We start from the raw sequence: 15,195 nt of genomic DNA, 5'->3' as shown, positions 1-15,195 counted from the left end.
AGGGTTTTATCTTTGTATTTTTATCTAATAGTTTTAAGTATACAGCAGTTTAATTAGATTTTTAATTTTGTTATGGTATTTTAAATGGTTTTTTGTATTATTGTCGTTTTATTTGCTGTACACTGCCCTGAATCTTCGGAGAAGGGCGGTATAAAAATGTGAATAATAAATAATAAATAAATAAATATTGAAGCCACATTTCTCTGCCAGTTCTTTTAGCCCAAACGGGAGACAGGCAATGCTCAGGGAGTCATATAGGGCCTCAGTTGTGCTGCAAATAATAACCAAGGATCCAGCTTTTTAAGCTTCCGTGTTTCATTGTGCCCATATCTGCCATGGCCTCTGACTGAAGCTGGGTCGGTAATTGGCAGCCAGCGTCTCTGGAGGGCATCAGATTGGGGGGTTTCTCTTAAAAGCTAAGATTTTGATTCTCTCCCCACGCCTGCAATTCCCCTTGTGATGCTTCCACCAGGGGGCAGCACACATCAGGCGGAGACGCCTATGGAGATTCTCGGCTGCCCTGAAGATGGTTTTTCCCACAGCTTTTGCTCGGAAGTCGTTTTGCTTCTCATCTAAGAAGCTTCTTCGGCTCTTCGGTTCAGAACCAAAGAAGCTTCTTGGATGAGAAGCAAAACGTCTTCAAGAGGAAACAAAGCCAGTCCAGTTTCCTCTTGAAAAAGCACCTTTGGGCCATGAGACACGGAGGTCTTTGGCTGTCTAGGGAGGGGATTAAATGGGGTTTGCCCAAAAGCTGATTAAAACAGAAGGTTTTTTGCGGAGGGGGGGGAAGTGGGCAAAAGTTTCGCTGTCTTCCTCCTCCTCCTTCTTCCCCGGCAGGTCAACCTGATGAAGGAGAACAACCCCAGATGGAAACCCACCTTTATTGTGAAGCCTGACGGGGGCTGTCAGGGGGACGGGATCTACCTGGTGAAGGGCCCCGCGGAGATCCGGTTGATGGGCAACCTGCAGAGCAGGCCGGCCGTGGTCCAGGAGTACATGGCCAAGCCCTTCTTGATCGACAAGCTGAAGTTTGACATCCGTTTATACGTCCTGCTCAAGTCGCTGGACCCTCTGGAGGTCCACGTGGCCAAGGACGGGCTGTGCCGCTTCTGCACGGAGCCCTATCAGGAGCCGGCACTGAAGAACCTCCACCAGGTCTACATGCACTTGACCAACTACGCCCTCAACATCCACAGCGGGAATTTTGTCCACTCGGACAGCGGCAACACCGGCAGCAAACGGACGTTTTCCAGCATCCTGGGCAAGCTGGCTTGCAGCGGCGTCAACATCCGGAAACTTTGGTCCGATATCATTTCGTTGGTCATCAAGACGGTGATCGCCATTGTGCCCGAGCTGAAGGTCTTTTACCAGTCTGATATCCCTGCGGGCAAACAGGGGCCTTCCTGCTTCCAAGTGAGTGCGGGTCATCAAGACAGGCCTTGCGAAACCCCCTGGGTGTCCAAAGTGAAGGATATGAAATATATTTTTATTTATGTACTTAACTCACCCGAGTTCTAGGCCCTCGGGTAACTCTGGGCGTCTTGCGATAACCAACAATAAAAGTATATCAATAAAATGCTACCAAAGTATAAAAATACAATAGCTAAAAGATGGGAGGGAGGGAGTAGGGTGAGCAGGAGGGCATAATCTGATATTCATCTATCAGTCACCCCTCCTCCCACCCCCCACCCCCACGGGAAGCCCCAGCCCAGCTGGCAGAAAGGGCAAGTCTTTTGCCTTTTGCAGAAGTCAGAGGGGTTTGAGTGGACCCCACTGAGTTGTGGGTCAGGTGGGAGTGTCACTGCTTCCCTTAGCTCTCTCGGCCACTGCCTTGGGATCTGGGGTTGTTGTGCAAACTGAGTCATGCTGTAGGTTTTTTTTGGGGGGGGGTGTTCTGTCCCTTTATGTTTTCCGCCTCCAGAGCAAAGAGTTGCAACCAGGAGGAAAACTAGTCTTAATTGGGGAATTCTGGGGCCATGGAGAGGTTTAATAGACTCCCCCTAAACCAGGGGTCAGCAACCTGCAGCTCTGGAGCCGCATGTGGCTCTTTCACCCCTCTGCTGCGGCTCCCTGTCACTCAAAATATGCATCACAACCGCCAATGTGTGACACTTATTGAGCTTTTCAACCCCTGGTAGGCCAACCATGGATCAATCCAAGAAAAAAAAAGTTTCAGAAGAAAACAGAAAGTTTAATTCAACTACATTTGCTAGTTTTTTTATTTTTTTTATTTTTTTTATTTGCATTTATATCCCGCCCTTCTCCGAAGACTCAGGGCGGCTTACACTATGTCAGGCAATAGTGTGGCCAATTTTGTGGCCACTCAAGAAATAGTCAGGCACAGGAAGGGTTTTGTGGCTCCTGGTGTTTTCTTTTCTGTGGGAAATGGGTCCAAATGACTCTTTCAGTGTTTAAGGTTGCAGACCCCTGCCTTAAACTCCCCCTCCTCCTAATTCTTGGCTGCCCATGGAAGGCCCCAGTTCCCAGGACTTTGGGGGAACCCTCCAATCAGGTCCCCTTTTCTTCTAGGGGCCAAGCTGAGCAAAACGCCAAGTATTTGCACCCTCACAACAGGCCCTTCTGGGTGTTGTGCTCTTTAGAGTCTGAAGGGGAGTTTGGAAATGGTTTCACTCTGTTCTTGATCGGCCTCTCTCTCTCTCTCTCTCTTTCTCCCCTCCAAAGATTTTAGGATTTGACATCCTGCTGATGAAGAACCTGAAGCCCATTTTGCTGGAAGTCAATGCCAACCCAAGCATGAAGATCGAACATGAACAAGAGGTGGGCATCTGGTCCGGCCTCTTTCTCTTCCTGGGAAGGTGGGAGTGAACCTCCAGGACTCCCACCTGGGCCTCAAATGCTCCAGGGCAGGGGTCTCCAACCTTGGCAACTTTAAGCCTGGCAGACTTCAACTCCCAGAATTCCCCAGCCAGCTTTTGGGAGTTGAAGTCCTCCAGGCTTAAAGTTGCCAAGGTTGGAGACCCCTGCTCCAGGGCATCTCTGCCATCTGCTAGCTGCCCCTGTCCTCAAATGCCCCTTGCAAAGAACAGTAGCTCACACTCGGGGGATTAATATTTTGGTTGTTTATGATTGATTGCATATATATTCCCCTTCCTCAGCTGTCCCACCAGCGCCCACCCCACACCCCCCTGCTTCTGACCACGCCTTTCAGTTGAAAACCCTGGAGAAGTTTGAACCTTCCTGGCTCCTTTGAGGGCAGAGCCAAGCGTGGGAATTAAGCCTCTCTTAACATGGCTGCGTTCTATTAATCAGCATTCAACTAAGGAGGATGTTATGTGTGTACGTGTTTGATTGTGTTTTGTTTTCTGTTTCTTTTTTAAGACACATTTTCCCTTTTAATGTCTGTGGTTTCTGTTATTTTTATTTTTTCCTTTTGGTTTTTTAACCTTTGCATTTAGAAAAAAGTTCTAAATAAAAACACCTCCGTCTGGAAGGGGAAAAAAACCTGACTTTTGAGCATATCTGCTGTGATCAGCTTCTCTTCTGCCTTTTCAAGGTTTCTCCGGGAGTGACACAATACATCCCCAGTCCGGTCGATGAAGAAGTTAAGGTGGCCGTTATCCGGGACACCCTCCGATTGGTGGATCCCCACAAGAAGAAGAAGAAGCAGGAGGAGGAGGAGGAGGAGGAGCCGGCAGAACAGCCATTGTAAGTGCCGTCCAATTCCCAGATGCGACTCCGCATCTTATCTACTAGGATAGGTAAACTGGCACATCTGGGAAAATCCAAATCTGAGAGGTCCGGGTTTTCCCTTAGTAAATCAAAACTCCCCAAAATCATCCCCTGATTCCGCAGCCTCTTGTTAGAGTTTGACATATCAAGTCAGTTGGTGCTGGCAGGCAGGAACAGGCTCAGCTGCCCTTGATGGGACTGGGGGTTCCGGACCACCAGGCAGCCCCTGGGAGGCAGGCAGGAACAGGCTACCTGGGCTACCTGGGGGCCAAGGCCATGCAAAAGGCCTGATGATGTCGCCCTTCATTCAGCCACCTGTTTTTGGAAGACACCTGGTTGCTACCTGGGTGGTTTTCCTTGATCCAGCTTCGGAGGTCCTTGATTAAGGCAGCAGCTTCTTGCGCTAAGGAGCTCGCCTTATTCGTGCTCTCTGGGGGCGACATTATCGGAATGCAGCATTATGTCACCCTAGAGACCTTTCTTGCTCCCTAGCTGGCATGGTGCCAGGCAAGAAGGCAAAAAGGTCAGGCTTTCCCTAGAAAGAAAAGGAAGTGACACCATCGGAATGCAGCATTGTGTTATCCCGTCCTCTGCCTGCCACAAGTCTTCCGATGTGCACAACGTCGCCATCAACGTCATTCACATGGGGGGCAAAAATCTTCAGATGCCATCCTGGCACCAGCATGTCCTTTGTTCTCCAAATTTAGGACATTCCCTAAAGCAGGGAAGCAACGAGACATTCATCTCCCAGGAGGCAGAAAGGAACCGATCTCGGGTGGTTTTTTTTTCCTCCCGTGTTTTCGAAAACTGCTGAGAAGCAAGCTGGCTGTCCTTGAAGACAAAAGCAATCACACTTAAATATTTACAACCAGCTGCCAATAGGAAGAGACTCAGTGGTGGAGGAGAGACACGCAAGCAGAGGCACACAACACAACACAGCCCGTTTCAGGACTGTGGAGAATCTCCTGTGATTTATTTTCCCATCACCAATAACCGAGGCGGGAACGCTGGCAGGAGGCTGCTGGTCCTGCTGTCAGAATTAAAGCAGCTAAATTAAGCCCATCTTTCAAGTGGAGTAACCTGCGGTCCTCAGGCTCACCGGCTGCTGAACTGCGAGCCCCAGCAGGCTCAGCAGAGTTTGCTGGGACTTGAATTCCCCCAGCCGGATGACCTACCACTGGCCAGTATCAACCTTCAGCAAGGAAAAATATATATCTCACCCCACAGATTTTACAAGACAGGGAGCCAAACTGGGCTCCCATCTCTCTGGTGGAGCAAGCAGGAGAATTGACGGTGGTTTGCACTCAGATCTTCATTGCACGTCGGGTGTTTGGGCTGTGGAAATGCTTGCGGAACTGCTGGAGGAAAGCATCTCCCAAAGCCCCTGAGGGCAGGACAGGAAGCAACAGGTGGAAACTGATCAAGGAGAGAAGCAACCTAGAACTAAGGAGGACTTCCCTGGCAGCGAGAACAATTCATCAGTGGAACTACTTGCCTCCAGATGTCGTGGGTGCTCCATCACTGGAGGTTTTCAAGAAGCGATTGGACAGCCATATCTCCAGAATGGTGTAGGGTCTCCTAGTTGGGCAAGGGTCCTTCCAACTTTGTTATTCCATTATATTCTGCTCCACCCAGAATGTGGAACTAATATTGCAGTGCTGAATTCCAGAAAGACCCTCAGAAGGTCACCTCCCATCACCCCTCCTACTGTGGAAATCCATTAGTGTTAGTGAGCTAGAACCTTCATGTTCAAGAGCAGTTTACCTTTGAAAGCAAGGAGGTTTGTTCTTGCTTTCCTAAACCTTCGTTGGACGGTCTAGAAATCGATTTAAAACTTTTTTGGTTCTCCTGCTGCCCAATTCTTTCAGAGTTATTAGGAGAGTCGTTGGCTATAGCAGGATGGCGTGGTAGGCAGGAGGCGGGTCAAAGACAGCTGGGTTTTAGAAATAGTTTGATTAAAACAAATGTCCCCCCCACCATTTATTGCTGAGAATAAGCCCTCCCCTCCTGCTTTGCCAGGGTTTCTTTGCTTCTGCAGTTTCTCTGTCTTTTGCAGAGCTCGGATGGCCCAAAGCAAGCAATAAAACCAAAGGCGTCTTTTCGTCTTCATTTAGACACTAAAGCTGATAATGATGCCCCAACTTCTTCCATTTCAAGCATAATTTATTCCGTGGGTCTGAATAGGGAGGGCGTGTGTGTGTGTGTGGGGGGGCTGCCTCTTGCCATCCATGCGCTGAATTGTCTTGGAGCTCCTATGGGGTCCGTCAACTCAACCCCAGATGATAATTTTACTCCCGGTTTGCAGCTCAGTGGGGAAGGGTCAGAAACCAGGGTGGCTTCCGATCCAGGGCATTGGCCCTCCCTGCCTGTCCGGGAGGGTCCTTCGCTAGATTAGAAGGATTTTGAAAGAGATCCATAGATCAGCTAAGGGGAGAATGATCCAGAAGGACACGCTGGGCAAGTGCTAAGAACGGTGAGCCAAGCAGCTGGTTGTCTTTTGGGATCTAGATGGCATCTGCCATCTGCACCAGCCTCAGCGCCTTCTGTCTATAATCCTGACCTTCCCATGGCGTAAAGGCTCTTTAAGGGAAGAGCGGGATGAAAGTTGTGGGCCTTCTCCACAAGCACCTCCGAGCTAAGGCAGACCGGCTGCCGTCCTTCCCCCTGAGACCTCCATCCAAAAGCATCACTTCCCTTTTTATGATATCTGTCTCATCCGCAGTTTTAACAGCCTTAAGAAATCCCAGGGTGGGCAGCGTTGTCCAGTCTGCCTGGGGAAGGGCGGTGGGGAGGGCCATCAGCGGGTTTAATCTGGGAGAATCAATCTCATAAACCGAAACCCCTCTCTCCGGCCTTTGGGATAAAATTAAAATTCTGTGCGGAAAGCTTGACACCTCTCGCTCTCTGCCCACCCAGGAAAGAGGCGGCATGGGGCTGCACTGCAGAATTGGGGGGTGGCACAGTGGTGTGGCTGGATGCAGGTTGGCTGGAGGTTGCCGCCCATTTAGAAGTATTTTCTTCTGCTGGAAAATTTACTCTTCTGCTTGTGGTGGTTTTGGGAAGGAGGACAACTAAGGAGGTCTCCTATACCAGCAATCCTGTTCCTTCCATCCTTCCATCGTAGCAGCTATTTGGTCTCTTTGTGGTTGCCCATCATTTGCCCCCCATGGGGGCTGTTGAGAGGCTGTGAAACGACTCAACCTGCAAACTTCACAAGCCAAATTGCTCACGTTCACCTTTTGGGAGGTCAGTTGTAACCAATCCTAAGTCAAGGGCTGCCTATAGGCCAATAAACCCTCCCTGAAACTCCCCCCCCCCCGTACAGATGTCTCCAGGTTGGTTTTCCATGTTGACCTCCGTGGAGAGCGGAGCCTCCTGCCTGGGAAGACGGCAGCTCAGGGACGGCTTTGGGGCTTAGCCGCAGCTCTCCGGGTCCCTGGACCCTGGCTGTAAATCTCATCTTTCAGCCTTTAATTAGCAGCTGGAACCGTAGCCGAGGGAGCGAAGGGAGCAGTACATTAGCATAAAGATTAAGTGCCTTGAGAAGGAACAGAAAAGGATCTGGTGCAGATAGCAGGGAAGCATTAATAAATTAGTAATCATGTATAAAAGATAAGCCGTCCTTGGGATGTTGAAACGCTGGGCTCAAATTGAAAATTTTGCTCTCCCCGAGACAGGCATGCTTTCCTTCTTCCTCCCAACCCAATTAGTAATTTCTCCAGGCTGATCCCGCCTGGATGAAAGGCACAGAATTAGGGAAATAAACACGTGGAAATCAGGCATTTAAAGCTAGGTCAGCCCCAGGAGGCTCCTAGCCTGCCAGTTGCGTCATGGATGCAGGACTTGACTCTGTTGAAAGCTGGCACGGCCCCCTCTTCTCTGGGGGTGCCAGAGGGGCTGTTCTCTGGGTTCCCGGGCTTGGTGGCTTCCTTTCTTGGTGGTTTCCTAAAATGGGGTTGTAATTTGTCAAAATCCAGAGTGTTGGAGGCTTCCTGTCTGCCACAAATGTGGAGGGTTGTGATTTTTGTGGGCCCCCCGAGTCTGGACTATGGAGGTCATTTGATCATTCATTTGCTATTGATTTTACCATCAAGGTTTGGCAGGAACAGAGAGACCAGAATTTTCGAAAGTGGTTTTTAAAATCTGGGATTCAGTCTAAAAACAGAGCTGACGGGCACCTGGCACCATGCCTGGAGCTGCCTGCCAGTCCGCACGGGGCTCTGTGCCCTTGGGAGGCAGGGACGGGCACCCAGGAAGTCTCTATGCTTCTTCATCGGGGCTGTTGCCTTGTTTTCGCTGCTGGGGTCCCATGGGGCAGGGGCTCCCCCTGGCACCTCCAGCTCCACATTACATGAATGCATCATCCTTTCCTGAGAGTTTGGGATCTCCCTCTTGAACCTACAGAGCTGAACATGTGGAACTGGCAGCCCAGGAGGAGACCTTCCTCCAGGAGGAGCTGGAGGACAAGCCCAAGCTGGGGGAGAGCCCCCCTCCGGAAGCCAAGCCCCCCGCCGTCTGCCTGAAGGAGGTCTTCCCCAAGTACGCCAAGCAGTTCAGCTACCTGCGGCTGGTGGAAAGGATTGCTGCCCTCTTCATCCGCTTCCTGGGGGTGAAGGGGACCACCAAGCTGGGGCCCACCGGCTTCCGGATGTTTATAAGGTGAGGGGCGGGGGGTGCTTTCCAGGCAGAGAAAATGAGGGCCCTCCATCCCATAATAACATCCTTCTTCCTCTTCCTCCTCCCCCACTCCCTCCTCAGGAACAGCAAGATCAGCAACAGCGGCTTCAGCATGGCCGCGGCCGACATTCTGTACATTGACATCACCCGCCGGGGGATCGGGCCCAGCGTGGACCAGCGGGAGGCCGGTGAGTCCCTGCAGAGACTGGGCCCCCTGCCTTGCCATCCCAGGATCCGTCCTTCCTTCACCTGGGAGGGGGCTGGCTGTCCCCTCCCCACCCCCCCTTGGCCCCAGCAGTTGGTTGATCCAGGAGCTACTGTGCAAAGGGAAAGGGAGGGGCAAGGAAAGGTCCATTCTCTTGGTCTTCCAAGTGGGTAGGTGGCCACAGGTGGGGGCCACCCTTGCAATCGTCTCCCATAATCCCCAGCCAGCCTTCCCAGGTACTGGAAAGACGGCCCGGCTGCCTCTTTCCTTTGGACTTTTGAGACTTGGACCTCCAGCTTTTCTTAACCTGGCGGTCCCTGATGTGGCACGGATTACAAAGACCATGAGGCTGTCTGGGGTGGGGGGGGGGGGAAGGGGCAGAAGTGGAGGCTCAGTGGAGCCAGATGAGGCCAGACACGGGGAACACTGGCCCGAGGAGCCTCCAGATCTCAGCCCTGGAGGGAATTACCTTGAGGTGGGGCTCGGCAGCCGCTGGGCCAGGTTAGCAGAAGGGCCGAGTTTTCGGGTTTTGCGAGTCCTGCCGAGTGAAATTAACACGCAATTAGCACAAGAGGAAGTGTTGTTTCCCCCACCCCCTCATTGATGGCTTCGGATGAGACCCACCATCTGCTCCATTGTTCAATCTGGATGAGTGCTTGAATTTTGTTTTTGGGTTTTTCCGGCTTTTTTTTTTCCCTTGCCGGAGTTCTGTTGGGCTTGCATCTTAAATTGCTGTGGGTGAGCAGAATCTGTTGTGGTTGTTGCCAGCACGGATTTGTGTGGGTGTGTATTTTTGTTTTGCTGACTGAAGTGACATGAAGGAAAATTTTGTGGAGGAGTGCTGAGGAGCAGAATTTTCTTCTCCACCCACCCGAGTGCCTTCCTCCGAACCAAAATAACCGGGTGAGGGGAGAAAATTCTTCCTCCTCTTTTGGGTCACCTGCTTTCGGTTCTCCACCTCAATGTTCTCCGCAGGTCGCTGGTCCAAGTACCAACCGGACCCTACCTGTGGAGCCTCTGAGCTCAAGTACCTTGGCTCAGGTGTTTATACCTGCTGGGATCCTTGAGGGGTAGAATTCTCTTTTTTCTCCACCCTAGAAAACGTTTGCATGTGTTATTTGATTCCTCTGGAGTTAAAAGACGGGAAAATGGATACTTACCTTTAACACACCTGTTTGGGGGTGAGGAAGATAAAAGCAGCGCATAGTGATATAGGTAGAAGGTGGCATCCCTGGCCTGTCAGTCAAGCCTCCAAGCCTTGCTAAGAAGTCAAGAGGTCCGCCCTGCCTAGCCAGCAGTTGGTCATCTGTTCTGACCCTCTGTCTGGGCCTGGATACGGATTCTCCCTCCTTGGGGAGGAACTCCGCTAAACGTCCCTAAATATTACCATGATATTTGGATACCCAAATTGCAAAGTAAAAATCCTGATCAAAATCGTTCTCTTCCCCACTGGCCTCAGCGGGCGCAATTTGCGTGGCCGGTGGGAAGTGGACGATGACCGGGGTGAAATGCTCCCTGTTCGGACTGGATTGCCTGATCCGGTAGCGATGGCGGCGGGTGGTTCGGAGAACTGGTAACAGGCTCAGCTGAGCCGGGTGATCATCAGAGGTGGGGTTTTTTGTTTTTTTACTTTTAAAAGCATTTTTTCCTTGGCTGAAAAAATGCTTTTAAAAGTAAAAAAGAGAGCCTCTGATGATCACGTGGCTCAGCTGGGACTGTCAGAGCCTTTTAAAAACATTTTTTCTATAATCTCTTCGGCCGAAGAGGTTGTGGAAAAAATGCTTTTAAAAGGCTCGATGACCCTATCAGTGGTAGAACATTGGTAATTATTATCAGTGGTAATAATCAGGAGTGGGTCCCAAAGGGGCTTTTTTAAAAAGACTTTGTTGGTCTTTCCTTGAAGATGTTTCGCTTCTGATCCGAGGAGCTTCTTCAGTTCTGACCGAACGGCGGGAATGGATGGATTCATATTAAGTCAGAACTGAAGAAGCTCCTTGGATGAGAAGCGAAACGTCTTCAAGGAAAAAAACAGGGAAGTCCAGTTTTGAAAAAACAAACAAAACACTTGTGGGACAACCATGACCTGGAGGTGTGAGAATCTCCACAGGGGATCAGGCGTGTGACGTTTTCAGTTCCTTTCGTTGAGTTTGGTTTGTGTTTCTGGCTGCCACATACACACAAGCCCACGTTTAAAGAGCAAACTTTCAGGTTTTTCAATTGATCACTTTGGAATGATTTTGTATCGCCTCTGCTTTGGGGAAAGAACCAACAGAGGCTGCAGTGGGAAAACACGAAGGAATGCAGAGTGGGGGAAAGAGGTTGCTGCGCTGTTGCAGGAAATGAAAAGTGATTCTTAAGATGAAGAATTTAAGCAGAGCTCAGAGGAAGTCGAGCCAAAAAGAGCAAGGCGAAGGAAGGCAGGTTGTCAATCAATCATCACAATGATAATAATAATAAAAATGATGATGAAGATGGAAGTTGGCGGTGCCTGAGGCCCGGCAGTAAGAAATAATCCATAGTGGTGGGTTAAGTCCATGACAAAAGTAGCTTTTGGATGGATGCACAAAATAAAAAACCGTTTGGGGGAGGGGGAAAAAGCCTTTTTGTCAAGGGGAGACCAGCCCCCCCCTTTCATGCGGAGGGGGGGGGCTCCTCTCTGAGGGTTTTAATATGCGATCTGGATTACACAGAAGCGTCTCAACAGGAAGCCACACGCTCTCCTTGCCTGTCTGGTACCCTGAGTTAATTGTCAGGTTTTATTAAAAATTGTAATGGATGGGATTTATTTTAATATCCCCCCAAGCCGCTCTCTGTGCCAGACGATGGAAATGAGGCTGTGGACAGCTCCAGGGATCCGGGTAAAAGCCCCGTTTCCTTGCCAGAGGCAGGAAGAGACAAGAGCTTTTCCTACGGGAGGGGGGGGAAGCAGAGGGGGGAGGGTTTCTGCGGATGGCAAGGGGGAGGGTTTGATTTATTTACTCCTGTCCCCCCCTCTCCCGAGGAGCTGGCCAGGCCCCCTAAGAAGCCAAACTCCAACGCTTGCCCTGAGCTAAAGAGGCTTCGCCACCCTCCAAAGCCCCTCTTGGCGTGCCAGGATGTACGGAGAGCTCAGCAGACGGGACCACTAGAGTGGTACCAGCCGCTGCCCACCTGTCCATGAAGGACTTGGGCAAAAAGACAGCAGCGCTTCCTGAATCCTCCTCTTTTCTGGGCTTTTCTCATGCCTGGGACCTGCGGTCTGGCAAGCCAAGCGTGGGGGCCTGTGCAGCTCTAAGGGGCTATGGCAGCGGTCAGCATGCCCAAGCTGCTCTTCCTGCCAGAAGCTTCTGTGCTTGGTGATGGTCCATCTTTGGTACCTTCACCTCCAATTGGGTGGAACTTCTAGCCGATGCTGGTGGTCCCACATGGATTGGTTGTTGGCCTCCTCAGCGTCATAAATCAAGATAATTCAAAGCTCTCGAGGGGGGGCGGGGTCCCCCTTGCTGACCTCCCCTCCTCTTCCTCCTTCCCAGGGATGAGCCTCCAAGCCTTCGTGGAGGCCATTTGCTTCCTAGCCCAGAGGAGGTACAAGTCCCTCTCGCTTCACGAGCAGGTGGAACTTCTCCTGGACTTTTGCGAGTACAACTTGGCCGTCCTGGATGAGAAGCGCCTGGCTTGCAGCCGAAGCCTCTCCAGCACACAGGCCACCCTGGTCACCTGCCCGCAAGACCGGCTGCAGCTCAGTCCCGCCACGCCCGGCTCGGCTGCCTTCCAAAGAACCCAGAAGTTTGTCGACTGCAAAAGCTCCCAGCCCTGAAGAGGCCATGAAGGTCTCACCGGCCTGATGCCCAGCCTGTGCTGCAGGAGGGGGAGCCATGCCCAGCCCTCCCTTTAGAGACATTTGGGGTGGGGGTGGGGCACGGCATGGCTTGACCAACGCTCCTCAGCCAAACTCCTTCTTGACATGGCCTGTTGGCGCATCATCAGACCGGAGGGGCGAGGAGGGATCCCGGATTGTCTTCTCCAGCCACGCAGAGCCATCTCCAGTGAGGAGCCCCCTTGCCCGAGGGAGCCCAGTCTCCAGGGGCTGGGCTGGGGTGGGGGGCACGTTTGGCAGGGAGGGGAGAAGTCACGAGATCGGTGGTGTGGGTGCACAAAGTGGTAGAAAGGAGGAAGAGAGCAAATCGTATGGTGAACTAAAATCCTATTTATGTATGCCAGCTGTGTCGTCTTCATTGGGAAGGGGATGCGGGGTGAGAGGCAGCCTGGGGATGCTTGCGTTGCATGAAGGGGGAATCCCCTGCCCAGATGTGGAGCCCCTTCCAGATGTGGAGCTGCTGCTCAAAAGAAACTGGGGTGCTTTTCCCATTGACCGGTGATGGAGACCCCCTCCCGTCCCTCTGCTCCTCTCCAAAGGCTGACCTGGTGGCAGGATTTGGTGTTGCTCCTCCTGACCGAAGCATCCAGGGGTCCCTTTCCCCCTCCAATGCCCCCCCCCATGGCAGAGTTTTTGAAAATGTTCCCAGGCAGAAAACAGCTTCTTCAGAAGGCCTGCAGCCCTCGGTGCAATCCCAGTCATTGGGGGTTTATGTCTCTCATGGGGGTAGAGAAGTCAGTGGGCCTTTTTGGGGGGGCTTTCAGATTGGTAGGTGGGCCTCCTCCCTCATGTACCAAGAAGCCCACTTGAATCTTGGGCCCTGGGGGTGCCTTGGCAAGTCCAGCTTGACCCGAGTGCCAGCCTCCTCCTCCCCATGCCCCCAAAGGGATCCAGCCAAGACTGCTTGGCCCTAAAAATCAGATCCCTGAGAATATTTAGGGGAACTAAAAGGAAGCCTTTTAGTCAAGGATTTGACTGGCAAAGAGATCAGTTTTCAGAGGGATGCTTTTGTGTTGTGGAACAAAAGGCGATAATGAAATACTTTCATTAAGAAGAGAAATAAAAGAGGATATTGTTGCTAAACAACTGAATTCCCGGAGGATTAAATGAAGGTATTCAATATTTACCATTGATTTGATTCTGGCAGATTGCAGCTTTTTCCTTTGTTTTTTCTTGGAGTGTTCACTGCAAAAATAATTTCCCTCTAAGTTTAATATTCTGTTCCGCTAAATACATTCGTTAGTTTGTTTTTTCTAAAAAAAAAAAGAACCGTACTAATATCAGAAATAATGTTCCTTTTCAAATGGAGCTTTCTATTGACTTCTAAACGTTAAGATTCAATCTCTTTTTTTCCATGGCTTTATAACTAATGAGAGGGAAAAAGAGCAACGGTAGGAAGGCATTTTGGAGAGACCTGCCAGCTAGAGAATTTGTGAGTTGATTTGATTTTCAATCAAAAGGGATAAGAAGAGGAGATGTTTTTTAAAACACACGGATTTAATTAGCTTAGCCGTTTCCTCCCTAAAACTAGACTTTTTTTTTTTCCATTTCTGCAAATGGTGGGTCTCTATTTTAGCTCCAGGTTACCTGATAATACCTGTTTGTTTTGGGGTTTCAGAGATAAAAATGAGCACAACTCCAGGTAAGGTTCCTTCTCTTTAAAGTGGATCTCTCTCTCTCTTTCCCTCTTTCCTTCCCTTCCTCTCTCTCTCTTTCTCTCTCTCTCTCTCTCTCTCTCTAAGTGGAGGCAGGCAGTGCATAATGCAGGAGGACGTTAGTTACGCTTCATTTCTGACATGCAGTTTTTAACGGGGGATAAAACGGTTCACGGGAAGCTGCTCTGGCTGGTTTTGTTTTACGGCCCTCGTTTCGAAAGACGAGAACCGGGAATTAAAGACGCAGAATGGGCCACTTAAACCTGGGAAGCCCAGGAGAAAAGCACCCAAATGCCTCCCTTCTTGAGAATGTGCCAGCCCTGGTTTTGCAGGACAGTCAGGTAGTCCTCAACATACGACCGTAATTCAGCCCAAAATTTCGGCTGCTGAGCGAGACGGCTGCTAAGTGAGTTTTGTCCCACTTTAAGACCTTTCTTGCCACAGTTGTTCAGTGAATCTGGCCTCCCGTTGACTTTGATTGTCAGAAGGTGACAAAAGGGGATCGTGTGACCCCAGGACGCTGCAACCGTCATAAGTACATGTCAGTTGCCAAGTGTTTGAATTTTGATCACGTGACCCCTGGGAAAGCTGCAACTGCCGTGTGTAAAGCGGCCACTTTTTTCAGGGCTGTCGTAACTTCAAATGGTCACTAAACGAACGGTTGTAAGTCAAGGAGTAGCTGGATTTGCAATAGTATAGCGCAAGGCCCCCTTCCCCTTTTCCCGGTTCATCCCCTGGCTTTACCAGTTGGGTTTCTGCTTGTCAAGGGCAGCTGCTGAGGGAGCCCCCCCCCGTCTCTAGAAGGGGAGCCCCCCCCTAATGAAGGAAGTGCGGGAGGCAAGAAATTATCTGCCATTTGTGTGGATAATCTGTATTGGCAATTACAGTAATTAGATCAGGTAGCTAATTGCCACCTCCGCAGGCCGCCTCGTTTTGTCTCGGCGGAGGGGAAGAGAGAAGACAAGCCCCGGGAGCAGAAGGGAGATGATGTGGGTCCCCTCCGCCCAGGGGGCGGGATCAGCTTTGGGGCCAAGCAGTGGGGAGCAATGGCTGCTCCCCACTGCTTGGCTGGCTGGCTCTGGAGGGGGGCACTCCTGCCGCCCCCCTCAGGC

The 15,195-nt window shown here is 50.9% G+C and overlaps 1 protein-coding gene across 2 annotated transcripts in view; it reads left to right on the top strand.

Moving 5' to 3' along the window:
• TTLL11 (tubulin tyrosine ligase like 11) overlaps positions 1-15,195 on the top strand; it is a 28,304-nt gene that overhangs the window by 9,828 nt on the left and 3,281 nt on the right. Inside the window, exons 4-9 of one of the 2 annotated variants that reach the window (XM_058159146.1) lie at positions 838-1,413; positions 2,683-2,778; positions 3,515-3,666; positions 8,095-8,349; positions 8,449-8,555; positions 12,085-13,759. In XM_058159146.1, the coding sequence (XP_058015129.1) occupies positions 838-1,413; positions 2,683-2,778; positions 3,515-3,666; positions 8,095-8,349; positions 8,449-8,555; positions 12,085-12,368 (1,470 nt within the window). In that variant the 3' untranslated portion in view covers positions 12,369-13,759. Of the gene's footprint in view, positions 1-837; positions 1,414-2,682; positions 2,779-3,514; positions 3,667-8,094; positions 8,350-8,448; positions 8,556-12,084; positions 13,760-15,195 lie in introns of those variants that run through there. The other variant, XM_058159147.1, reaches the window with a different exon arrangement.

This window comes from Ahaetulla prasina, chromosome 16, assembly GCF_028640845.1.
Source record: "Ahaetulla prasina isolate Xishuangbanna chromosome 16, ASM2864084v1, whole genome shotgun sequence".
NCBI classification, from domain to species: domain Eukaryota; kingdom Metazoa; phylum Chordata; class Lepidosauria; order Squamata; family Colubridae; genus Ahaetulla; species Ahaetulla prasina.
Note: the sequence above shows the minus strand (reverse complement) of the source record. Positions and strands in the feature narration are given on the sequence as shown.